Source organism: Bos javanicus, chromosome 8 (assembly GCF_032452875.1).
Source record: "Bos javanicus breed banteng chromosome 8, ARS-OSU_banteng_1.0, whole genome shotgun sequence".
Classification (NCBI taxonomy): domain Eukaryota; kingdom Metazoa; phylum Chordata; class Mammalia; order Artiodactyla; family Bovidae; genus Bos; species Bos javanicus.
The window spans coordinates 1,196,815-1,209,381 of record NC_083875.1 but is presented as its reverse complement, the minus strand read 5'-3'; the positions used below and the strand labels follow the sequence as shown (position 1 = coordinate 1,209,381).

General features: G+C 44.9%; 1 protein-coding gene across 1 annotated transcript in view; it reads left to right on the top strand.

Annotated features, from left to right (window-relative positions):
• The window catches only part of DDX60 (DExD/H-box helicase 60), a 133,026-nt gene that overhangs the window by 107,832 nt on the left and 12,627 nt on the right, over nt 1-12,567 (top strand). Inside the window, 8 exon segments of the mRNA XM_061427015.1 lie at nt 228-300; nt 302-340; nt 883-1,011; nt 2,005-2,148; nt 3,634-3,720; nt 3,723-3,776; nt 3,778-3,806; nt 9,282-9,429. Of these exon segments, the coding sequence (XP_061282999.1) occupies nt 228-300; nt 302-340; nt 883-1,011; nt 2,005-2,148; nt 3,634-3,720; nt 3,723-3,776; nt 3,778-3,806; nt 9,282-9,429 (703 nt within the window).

Below are 12,567 nucleotides of genomic sequence, written 5' to 3'. Positions count from 1 at the left end.
TGACCCAGCTGCAAGGTCTCAAGAAGTATAAAACTTTGTGGCGGGCTTTTGGGTTTTTCCCCTTTCTTAGTAAATCAGGGATACTCTTGGTTAGTACTGTGTTTCCATCAAGCATTTTAGATCAGGGATAGTTTCAGTGTCTGGGTTCATGATAGTGACTCTGAAGCAAAGGATAGAACTTCAGATGAAACAGAAAGAATATTAAAATTTTCAATTTTATTTTAAAGATGGATTGAAAAGTTTGGATTCCCTTCCGATCTTACCCTTTCACCTCGAGAAATGGTCCAGCTTTATGATACCTACCATGTTTGAATTCTGGAAAAGTTGTCTCAGAGCTCAGGTAAACAGTAATTCTGCAATTGTTTTTGAATTGATTTTAGTGGATGGTAACTGCCATTCACAGAGATGAGCTATCACCCTTCCTAATTGTCTGCATCTGATCTTTGAAAATCACCAGTGGATTCTTTACAAAATAAGATTGCTCCTTCCCTAACAGCCTTCCTGCTCACAGTCTGTGTTTTCCTGTAACTGGGGAGAAAGCCCCTCAACTCTTGATCTTGCTTCCTCTTCTGCTTTCTGGGACAGGACCACCCTTCCATCTCCCACACTGTGTGCCAGGTCTTGGGTTTCTATTCTTGCCTTCCTCTCCTCTCATGCCCCTTCCTTCTCTCTGCCCATCTGTGTTCACCTCCTGGTTGGTTTTGCTGCACACTCTTCTGTAAGGGTTCACCATTCCATCAGGTTTACACACCAGGAATGACAGGGAGATAGTTTGCCCCCTCTTTGCAAGACACTTGTAATTCTGTTCATGAGACATATTGTTGAGAAGCACTTGGATTTTCTTGCATGATTTTACTGAATTTTGTGACATTCCTTTTCAAGGAGTTGTGTCCAGAGGAATTCGTTCATTTTGAGAATAAAATAGTCATTAGGAAGATGGATGCTAGAAAGTATGAAGAGAGCTTAAAGGCAGAACTGACAAGCTGGGTGAAGAATGGCCACACCAACAAGGTAATTTTCACACATGTTTTGGATGAAGCATCTCTATGTTCTTGTTTCCTTGAGTTATACTGGGCAGTCATGACTATTGTCTTGACTTTTTAATCTTCAACCTCCATTCTAGGATTTTCAGTTGAGCGTGAAGCCCAGTGGTTCTGAGATAGACCAGAGAGAAAGGACCTTGGTCCTTGACTTCTCCCCTTTCCCCACCTGCCACATGTGCTCTAATTTCTGACGGATGCAGGCAGAGGGAGCCCTTCCCATGGGCCAGGTCGTGATGCCCAGAGAGTGTGGGGCTGGAGTTACAGTGGTAATAGCGGAGGAGAGCTTTTGACCTCTTTATCTCTTTTTCAGAAAGCTTTCTTTTTTTTATGACTTTTGTTTTAATTTGCAGAAACTATTTTTGTGTTAAAACCTTAACCCGGGGTCATATGAGTTATGCATATTTATTTTAAGTAAGTTGATGATCTTTTTTATTTTGATGTTTGCTTTGTTGTCATATATTGAAGTTTCTGATTTTGGGGGTGTGACACATATTAGAATTCTCAGGTGAGCTTTTCCCATTATCTTTTTAACTTAGGTTATCTCCTCCTGCTCAGAAACATAATTTTATTTTATTCCACTTATTTTGCCAAGAAAAACCTTTAAAATGTATTTATAAGAGATTTTACATGATAAAGAGAGAAACTGATTCACTTCATCTGTTGCCACAGTGAAAGTAGCATTATTTACTACATAATCCTCTTCCTGACTGATTTGTGTTGCCTTAAAAAGTCGCATGTTCATGCATGGTTATTACTTTTTATCTTTTTGTTCTCTAGTGTATTTCTTTAATTCTTTTGCAGTGTTTTATCTTATACTTTCATCTTTATTATTTTTGTTACATACTCTATTAAAGAACCAGAGGTATATAGATAAGATAGCGATGAATATGTTTTAGCAAGAAGTAGGCATTCCTGTCTTCATTATGCAGAACTTAAAATAATTTTTTTTTCCTTGCTACAGGCCAGAACGGTCCTGGAGAGTGTTCATCCTCCTTCAGTCCACGGTCGTGTGGTTGTTAGTTCAGAAAACATGGCAATTATGTTTCCACTTCTCCTTGTAAAGCTAAGGGAAATGGAGAAGTTACCTGCACGGTTTTTTCTGTGAGTCACTTAGTTTGTTTTTTATTAGATGCATTCCTTTAAGGATAAGAGTTATACAAACTTGACTATTGTAGTGTTCAATATGATTTTCGGTTCCCTTTTGTTATCAGACTACATATTTAAAATGACACCTTTCCAGTTCAACTTTAAATGTTCTCACCACAAAAGGAAAAAGAGAGAACTTTGGGAGGTAATGGTTTTGTTAACTAACCTTATTATGGTCATCATTTTGCTATATATACCTGTATCAAATTATCATGGTTTCTTTACCTTAAATGTGTACAGTGTTATATGTCAATTTTGTCTTAATAAAACTGAAAACAAAAAACACAGAAAAAAGCAAAGGAGGCACTACAATTCACAGAGGATTTGACCATCAAGAAATCTAACTTACTTCACTAATCATAATATTCTCTGGTGAGATAAGTCAAACAGAGAAAGACATATACTCTATGATCTCACTTATGTGTGAAATCTAAATAGTCATACAAACGAGTGTACATGGGAAACAGAAATGGTCACACAGACATAGGGAACAAGCTTATGGCTACCAAAGGGAGGAGGGAAGGTGGGGAGGGACAAACTGGGAGCTTGGGATTAACAGATACAAACTATTAATGCTATATATTAGATAGCCAACAAGGACCTGCTCTATAGCACAGGGGATTATAGTCATGGTCTTGTAATAACCCGTAATGAAGTAGAATCTTCAAAAATACTGAATTACTATCTTGTACAACTGAAACTAATATGACACTATAAATCAACTATACTTCAGTAAAAAATAAAGTCAGGACTTAGATATCTTTGGGGGCTTCCTAGGTGGCACTAGTGCTAAAGAGCCCGCCTATAAATGCAGGAGACGTAAGAGACATGGGTTCCATCCCTGGGTTGGGAAGGTCCCCTGGAGGAGGGCATGACAACCCACTCCAGTATTCTTGCCTGGAGAATCCCATGGACAGAGGAGCCTGGCGGGCTACAGTCCATAGGGTTGCACAGAGTCAGACGTGACTGAAGTGACTTAGAATGCACACAAGGGTCTTTGATTCTGTTACAAGACAGACGTAAAGGCCACTGGAATTAAATATAAGAACAACTATAATAACAATAAAAATAAATTTTAAAATAGTAGAAAATTTTTTTTGTTAATTTTCCCCTCCTCTCTAAAGAGTATACAGGGGAGCACCTCTTTTCTGTAGACAGAGAAAATGCACTGGGGTTGGCCCCTTGGCTGTGGGGTGCCTGACCCCTCCTACAGGAACATTCTCCAGGGGACTCTGCTTGCTGCCCCAGGAGGGGGACTTCTGATCTCCCAAAAGGTGGTTAGTGATGGGTCTGTGACCCAGAGCACCCCGTGTTCAGAATGAAGCTCGTAGCAATGGGTATTCAATCTCGACAGCCGTATGTCAGTGGCAGCCGTGGCTGCCTGGATGGTTGAATTGTCTTTATCATCACTCTCAAGGCACACCTTCTTCTCCTCTGTTTTGAGTTTGATTTAGGGGCTGTGGAGAGAAGGGCTGAAAGTGTGAAACAGTTTCTACAGCAAAAGCAGGAGCGCAGAAGGCCCACCTCCCCCCACCCCCCAGGGCAGATAAAGAGGCCCATGACATGGGGAACAAACTGCACAAAGTGAAAAAAATCCATGGAGAAATACAAGACAGTGTGAGTATGCAGCTCAGTACATTGTGCTGGGAAGGCCGAGATAGTCGCACGTCCTAGCAGGGAGGCCGCTGGCTGCACAGACCAGTTAGTTGTCACTGGGACTTGTTTGCTGGCCAGTTCTGTGCTTGGAGAACTGTGTGTGCGGTGGGCCCCTCTGCCTCGGGGCCCTCATTCTGGGTCCCTAGTTCTTGGGGTCTAATTCTGACTCCTCTGGGTCTTAAATGCATCCCCCCCGCCCCCATCCTCATGTCCTCAGTGACGTCCTGGTCTCAAAGTGTCCACATCTTCCCTTGGATGGTCACAAAGTTCTTCTTGAAACCTGACCTTGAGGCTCCCTCCTATACTGCAGCTGACATTCAGGCTGATAATCTCACCCTCACTCGCTCTTCCTTCTGGGCTGTTGTCCACAGGCCAGCATGCATGGGCTTTGCCCTCACCTTTTCAGGTGCGCTTCCTACTACTCTCATCCGACAGTACCCCACACACGCCTCTCCCTAGGGCCGTGTCCCCCTGTACTGTCCCATAATCTTGGGCCCTCCATCCCATGCCCCCAGGTCTTCTGCGCAGCAGCTCGCATCCCTCCCTGAGGCGTGCCCGCCCCTCTTCCCCCCACCCCTGTTTGGACTTGTCCATTTCTCCTGGGCTCATGCTGCGCTGCAGTACTTGGTGGGTCAGTTGTGACGCATTGCTCTCTTTCTCCTAAATTGTCACTCCCTCACAGCAGGGACTGTGCATTTTCCTCTTTTTATCTCCAGCTGTTATTTTATGTGGTGTCCTGCTAGTCACAGCTTACAAAATCAATTACATTCTCACAAATGTCAGTAGAAAGGAAAGGTGCTTTTAATCAGGATGCCGGCCATCGGGGAAGAGGGTGGGCTGAGTATCTGCTAGAAATATCTCTGAGATCCCGCTCGGCCGAATGGCACTGAAACATGTAAATTATCATATGTGAAACGAATCACCAGTCCAGGTTCGATACATGATACAGGGTGCTCGGGGCTGGTGCACTGGGATGACTCAGAGGGATCAGATGGGGAAGGAGGTGGGAGTGGGCTTCAGGATGGGGAACACATATACACCCATGGCGGATTCAAGTCAATGTATGGCAAAACCAATATAATATTGTAAAGTTAAATAAATAAATAAATTTAAATAAAAAAAAAACCATTGAGCACCTAAAATATAAATAAATAAAATAAAAATAAAGGGAAGGAGGGGAGTCATCTCAGTGAATCACTGAGATGAGGGGGGTCAGTCTCCATCCCCGCCAGGCTTGAGGACGCCTCAGAATCTTCCTCTGGATGTTCTCTTGTTCATGTACTTTGGTCACACAGTTTGCACGATTACTGAAGGGGAAGCTCGAGAAGAGATCTGGTCACTCATTTCTTCTTCTCTGATCTTTGTGGACAACCAACCAGTCAGGCAACATATCGCATGTCCAGACTTGAAAGTTGTGCTTGGGCAGAGATGAGTAGAGCCTGGGGCGCCTGGTTAAAAGAGACAATATAGCTCTGCTAAGTGACGAGGAGAGGACTTCATGCTGAGGAGGGCTTCCTGCAGAGAGCTGCGTACACAGTCCCAACGCACAGCTGGGCGGGTCACAGCTGTTCATAGCTATTTTGCAGTGAATGGTAGTTACTTCCTTGAAAGTGGAAACAGCTTTTAGAGCTTCCCTGACTCAGATTTCTCACGTTCTGAGCAAGAGCAATCCTAGAGCAAGTTAGGATTTCCTGCTGACACTTCTGTGTATCTTCCTTCCACCGGCTGTGCTCGTCTCCTTGGTCGTGACAGCAGGTGTCGGCCTTTTCAGGCTCTAGTCTTCCAATAGCTTTTCTTCAGGGCTCTAGGAGTCATGGTTTCAAGCTGGATTAGTGACCAACAATTCCAACTATAAAAATAACGAGAATGTTTTTGTGAACTAGGAATGCTGCTTGCCATCTTGGTACACAGAGGGTGTTGCAGCTCTCAGCCACTGCAGCCACCCCAATTCCCTGACCGTGCACTTGAGGGGACTCAGGATGGGCAAATCCAGGACAACGGCCCAGATGTTAGCTGAGTGCGCATCAGGAGTGACTTCAGGGAGCCCAGACTCTTGCATCTTCCTGTACGTAAAAGGGCGTTAAATTCCCTAACTTGAGATGTCTGACTTTCTTTAACCGTGATCTTCTGATGTTCTGACTGCCTGTATCCTGACTCCTCCCTCCCCTCTTTGGAGCAGCCCCTCAGAGCTGTCTGAGACACCACATGGGGGCCTCCGTTAATCCTCTGCCTGTGCTTTGCTGACAGTCAGGCCAGGCCTTGTCCTGGCACTGCCGCGGGGGTGAGGGGAATATCAGTGAAAGGGAGTTGGTGGTTTCTCTACTGCTTGGTCAGTATTTCTCACCCATGAAATGGAGTTAAATCGGACACTCGTGAGCACATATTCTCATAGTAGGAGCCATGTGCACAGTCAAGAGTGTTGACTAAAAAATAAAGCGCAGCCTACAAGCTGAGAATTTATTCATTTGGTAGACATTCTGAGGACCTAGACCCAGAAGACAGCATCTCAGATAACTCTGGGGGGCTGCCTGAAGAGGGAAGGGAGGGGCCAGGATACCCAGGAGTTTTTGCAATAAAGACCAGTGAACATCACAAGATTACTGTTCACTGAAGAAGGCAATGGCACCCCACTCCAGTACTCTTGCCTGGAAAATTCCATGGACGGAGGAGCCTGGTAGCCTCCATGGGGTGGCTAAGAGTCGGCCACAACTGAGCGACTTCACTTTCCCTTTTCACTTTCATGTATTGGAGAAGGAAATGGCAACCCACTTCAGTGTTCTTGCCTGGAGAATCCCAGGGACGGGGGAGCCTGATGGGCTGCTGTCTATGGGGTCGCACAGAGTCGGACATGACTGAAGTGACACAGCAGCAGCAGAGAAAACCAGACCTCTCTAGTTAATGAATGTAGGGCTTCTCTGGGTATGAAGATGCAAGAATCTGGGCCCCATGAAGTCACTCCTGTGATGTGCACTCGGCTCTCTGGGGCCAGTATCCTGTGCTTTCCCGTCCTGAGTCCCCTTGGGGCTCACCGGCGGGGGGATGATTGCAGCTGCTGAGGGTTTGCAGTGGGGAGCAGCTTCTCACCTTCACAAGAGACAAACAAAAGAAGGACCAGAGATGTGTGTGTGTGTATGAACGGTGGTTCTCGTGAGGAGTGGTGGATGACGTGATTTGACACTGGAGTCCAAGCCAGTGTGTTGCGGGTCGTGTCTTAGGTCTGGTCCACGTGGGGATCTGTGCCGGGAGCCGGCATATTGCATATTGAGTGCATATTGCATATTGAGTGCAGCACTTTCCACAGCATCATCTTTCAGGATCTGGAATAGCTCAACTGAAATTCTATCACTGCCGGGAGCCAGCATGAGGAACTCTGCCCGTGGCAAAGGTCATGAGGAAGGAGGCTTGACATACACAAGCCTCAGGAGTCCCCCTGGAAATTCTCGAGCATCTACCCCCAAAACCAGAGTCTGCCTACTTTCTGCTTTGTGCTTTCACCTACACCTCTGACTTTACGGGGGGCTGTCCCCCACTACCTCTCTCTGAAAAAGAGTTAGCTTACAGCTCCAGTTAATAATTCCTGGGTGTGACAGTGTTTCAACCTACAAACTCCTTTGGAAATCCTCTAGCCTGCCTGAATAGGTTTTTCCGGCCACATGTGATTGTTCAGAGCCTCCCAACTGTGAGAGGCAGGAGATGTTCTAAACTGTCTAAAGACAGATTCCTTTGAGTAGTTAAAAGATTGATTAGAAATTGTATTGGTGAAGGGTTTTTCACTTGTTGGGCCAATGTTTGCTGCTAAGTCTCCATATCCCTTACCTGCTGTGTCCCTGGCAGTGTATTGATTAATATAATTGGTGTAAGTAGTAGCTTTAATGTTTGTAATCTTGGACCCTTAAGTTAATTCTTTTACTTGTTATGGCCCACCACACCTTTGCCCTATAGGAATGCAACTTTATCTAATGCTTTTGGAGGGTGGCTCTTGACCAATCACCTTTAGAGAAAAATAAGTTTTCTGAAGAAATGGTCTTAAAATGTTAACAGGCCTCCGGGCCAGAAGATGATGCAAATCACCTAAACTTTTGCATATGATAAGTTTGCAGGAAGAAAGCCTGGCTTACTGCATGACTCTACCCCTTCCCCCATTATCCTCTATGCATAACTTAAGGTATAAAAACTACTTTGGAAAATAAAGTGTGGGCCTTGTTCACGGAAACTTGGTCTCCCCATGTCGTTCTTTCTCTCACCTTCTGGCTGAATTATTCAGCCTCTTTTCTCCACTGAATTTCCTCACTGAGCTATCCTTATTTCAGCCTCTTTTCTCCACTGAATTTCCTCACTGAGCTATCCTTATTCTATTACTGTTTATATCCTTAATTAACCTTTAATTAAGCAGTTGTTTCCTGATCCTTGCTGACGCCATCCCCGCTTCGAATTCCTTGGATCCACCGGGGCTGGACCCCGGCAGATCTGGACCTCATGCAAGTGATCTGTTGAGGGGGGTGCTTGTGAGGGGCCTGCAGGAAAGTGAGGGGCAGAGAGGGGGTGCCTGTGAGGGGCCTGCAGGAAAGTGAGGGGCACAGAGCGGGTATCTGTGAGGGGCCTGCAGGAAAGTGAGGGGCAGAGCGGGGGACTGAGGAGGACACATGAGGATGTGCCTGTTGCTGGAATGCTGCCAACCCTGGCCAGCATGGAGGGCTGGGGGTGCTGCAGAATCATGCTGGCCTCGGTTGAGGTGGCTGATTTCTGCACCTAATAGTGGGGTACCGGCTGGGGGCCACCTCCCCGCCAGGAGCCGTTGTACCTTCCAGGCCCTGATCAAGGCTTTTGTCAGTGGAGGACAGTATTGTCACCAGGAGCCCTTGAAATCCAAGTTCAGAACCTCTGTAGCATCTGCAGTAGGGGAGGAGGGGGCCTGCACTCCACCTGTGGAGCCTGAGGGCACCTACCTTCCTTGTCAAAGGCCTTCACAAGAGGAAGCAGTCATCAGTGCAGCAAGGGGCGGGGGGCCATACTGGCAGAACTAGGCTGGCAAGAATGGGGGCCATAATGGGAGAAGTGGGCTGACAAGAACTGGGGGACATACTGGGAGAACTGGGCTGACAAGAAGGGGGGCCATTTGGGAGAAGTGGGCTGACAAGAACTGGGGGACATACTGGGAGAACTGGGCTGACAAGAAGGGAGTCATACTGGGAGAACTGGGCTGGCATGAAGCCTGCTAGACCAGGAGGAAGGAGGGGACACCTAGAGACAATTGAGGACTTTTCTGACGATGGACACAAGTTCCAGAGGCTGATGAGGGAGAAGACTGTTTCATGGCAGTCCAGGTGTTCATAGAATAGAATGTCTCGGCAATGAGGGGGATCCAGGAAATCTTGGGCTTCCTGTGATGGCCAGATCTGACCATTCATTACTTAAGATTTGTTTTTATTAAGACAGAGATGAATGAAGCCAGAAAAATCCCAGAAGAATGGATCAAAGCCTACTCCATGAAGCTGAGCATGATAACCTACTCAAGGTTCTTGAGAAGAACTTGGATATCCCTCAGGACTGCACATACATGGACCAGAAGGCCATCGATGCTGAGGTCAGCCCTGATGGAACAGTTCTCGGAGAGGTCACTCCACAGTGTCCCTACTACTGCTGCATCTGGACAGTGCTGGGTGTGGTCCCTCAGTGCCTACCTTTCCAGAGCAGAGCTCCCTGAGCACATGCTTCTGGCTGCACCAGAGCCCGCGGGCCTTGCAGAGCTTGTCTGAAAGGACAGGGTGAGCTTTACAGATGAGTTCTTGCTTGTTAAGTGTTAACCCTGTGGGTGCCTGCCCTTCCCTTACCTCTTTCTGTGATACTGTTTTGCACAGTCCAAATTCTACACTCTGCTCTCACTTGCCTCCACCAAATATTTCAGTATGTGGATACAATACACTTGAAATAATTAATATATACACAGTTTTTCAAATGCTGAAGCTTTTTCTATATTATAGTCAACATATGTCACCAAAAAGACATTGACATATCTAAATATGGTATGCTATTTCTTCTTCAAAATATTTTTAATGCAAATAATGCATGCATTTGGTAGACAAATTTGAAATAAAAATTAGTAATAATAGAAACCATGCCAGCACTCAGAAGTAACCACTGCCCTTCCAGGTGAGCCTCTCATATCTTTGTGACCACACGTCTGCGTGCACACACACACACACACACACGCACGCACATACAGGTGCACACATACACAAGCACATGCACACACACATGCACATACCCCCCTAACACATACATATATGAGTACATACCGGCACATGAATATCCATGTATGTGTGTTCCATTGTGTGAATTTTTTGCAAGTGTCTTAGTTTCCCTCTTTCTAAGAACCATTGTTGTTTTCATGGCTTTGACAGCTCATTGTATGGTTGACTGTACAGTGGAGTTTATTTTGCCGTTGGATTCTTAGGGGTTTTGCTTTTTCCTTTTCTCTCTCTCTCATAAGCAGTATTTATTTTAACGTACATAACTGTGCACCCAAATAGACTTAACCGCTTAGGGCTGGGATATTTTTAAGGCTGTCTATGGACAATTTATAGTGAGAAGGAAGCCTCCCAGACCGTATAAGTAATCTTCTCTCCTTCTTGGAGAAGTCTCTCTCCCTTGGGAGAACTGAGGCAGAGCTGACCTCACTTAGGCTATAGTGGCCTCCCCTGGGGTCTGTCTGCTGCTTGATCAATATATCTCACCCCTAACATAGGGTGAAACAGCATGGGGCATTTTACTCCAAGATTCTGGAATATTTCCTTAGTTATGGTTGCACCCATATAATGTTCTTTATATGTAGAATTAATTTCAAATAATTCTCCACGTTTAGCTAAATTGCCTTTCTTTGGGATTGGAATGAAAACTGACCTTTTCCAGTGCTGTGGCCACTGCTGAGTTTTCCAAATTTGCTGGCATATTGAGTGTAGCACTTTCACAGCATTATCTTTTAGGATTTGAAATAGATCAACTGGAATTCCATCACCTCCACTAGCTTTGTTCATAGTGATGCTTCCTAAGGCCCACTTGACTTCACATTCCAGGATGTCTGGGTCTAGGTGAGTGATCACACCATTGTGATTATCTGGGTCATGAGGATCTTTTTTTTACAGTTCTTCTGTGTATTCTTGCCACCTCTTCTTAATATCTTCTGTTTCTGCTAGGTCCATACAATTTCTGTCCTTTATCGAGCCCATCTTTGCATGAAATGTTCCCTTGGTATCTCTAATTTTCTTGAAGAGATCTCTAGTCTTTCCCATTCTATTGTTTTCTTCTATTTCTGTGCATTGATCACTGAGGAACGCTTTCTTATCTCTAGTTGTTATTCTTTGGAACCCATTCAAATGGGTATATCTTTCCTTTTCTCCCTTGCTTTTTGCTTCTCTTCTTTTCATAGCTATTTGTAAGTCCTCCTCAGAAACCCAGTTTACCTTTTTGCATTTCTTTTTCTTGGGGATGGTCTTAATCCCTGTCTCCTGTACAGTGTCACTAACCTCTGTCCATAGTTCATCAGGCACTCTGTCTATCAAATGTAGTCCCTTAAATCTATTTCTCACTTCCACTGTATAATCATAAGGGATTTGATTTAGGTCATACCTGAATGGTCTAGTGGTTTTCCCTACTTTCTTCAATTTCAGTCTGAATTTGGCAATAAGGAGTTCATGATCTGAGCCACAGTCAGCTCCCAGTCTTGTTTTTGCTGACTGTATAGAGCTTCTCCATCTTTGGCTTCAAAGAATATAATCAGTCTGATTTTGGTGTTGGCTACCTGGTGATGTTCATGTGTAGAGCCTTCTGTTGTTGGAAGAGGGTGTTTGCTATGACCAGTGTGTTCTCTTGGCAAAACTCTATTAGCCTTTGCCCTGCTTCATTCTGTACTCCAAGGCCAAATTTGCCTGTTACTCCAGGTGTTTCTTCACTTCTTACTTTTGCATTCCAGTCCCCTATAATGAAAAGGACATCTTTTTTGGTGCTAGTTCTCGAAGGTCTTGTAGGTCTTCATAGAAATGTTCAGCTTCAGCTTCTTGAACGTGACTGGTCGGTGCATAGACTTGGGTTACCATGATATTGAATGGTTTGCTTTGAAAACGAACAGAGATCATTCTGTCGTTTGTAAGATTGCATCCAAGTACTGTATTTTGGACTCTTTTGTTGACTATCATGGCTATTCCATTTCTTCTAAGGGATTCCTACCCACAGTAGTAGATATAATGGTCATCTGAGTTTAATTCACCCATTCTAGTCCATCTTAGTTCGCTGATTCCTAAAATGTCGACGTTCACTCTTGCCATCTCCTGTTTGACCACTTCCAATTTTCCTTGATTCATGGACATAACATTCTGGGTTCCTATGCAATATTGCTCTTTATAGCATCGGAACTTGCTTCTATCACCAGTCACATCCATAACTGGGTGTTGTTTTTGCTTTGGTTCTGTCCCTTCATTCTTTCTGGAGTTATTTCTCCACTGATCTCCAGTAGCATATTGGGCACCTACCGACCTGGGGAGTTTGTCTTTCAGTGTCCTATCTTTTTGCCTTTTCATACTGTTCATGGGGTTCTCAAGGCAAGAATACTGAAGTGGTTTGCCATTCCCTTTTCCAGTGGACCACATTCTGTCAGACCTCTCCACCATGACCTGTCTGTCTTGGGTAGCCCCACATGGAATGGCTTAGTTTCATTTAGCTAGAAAAG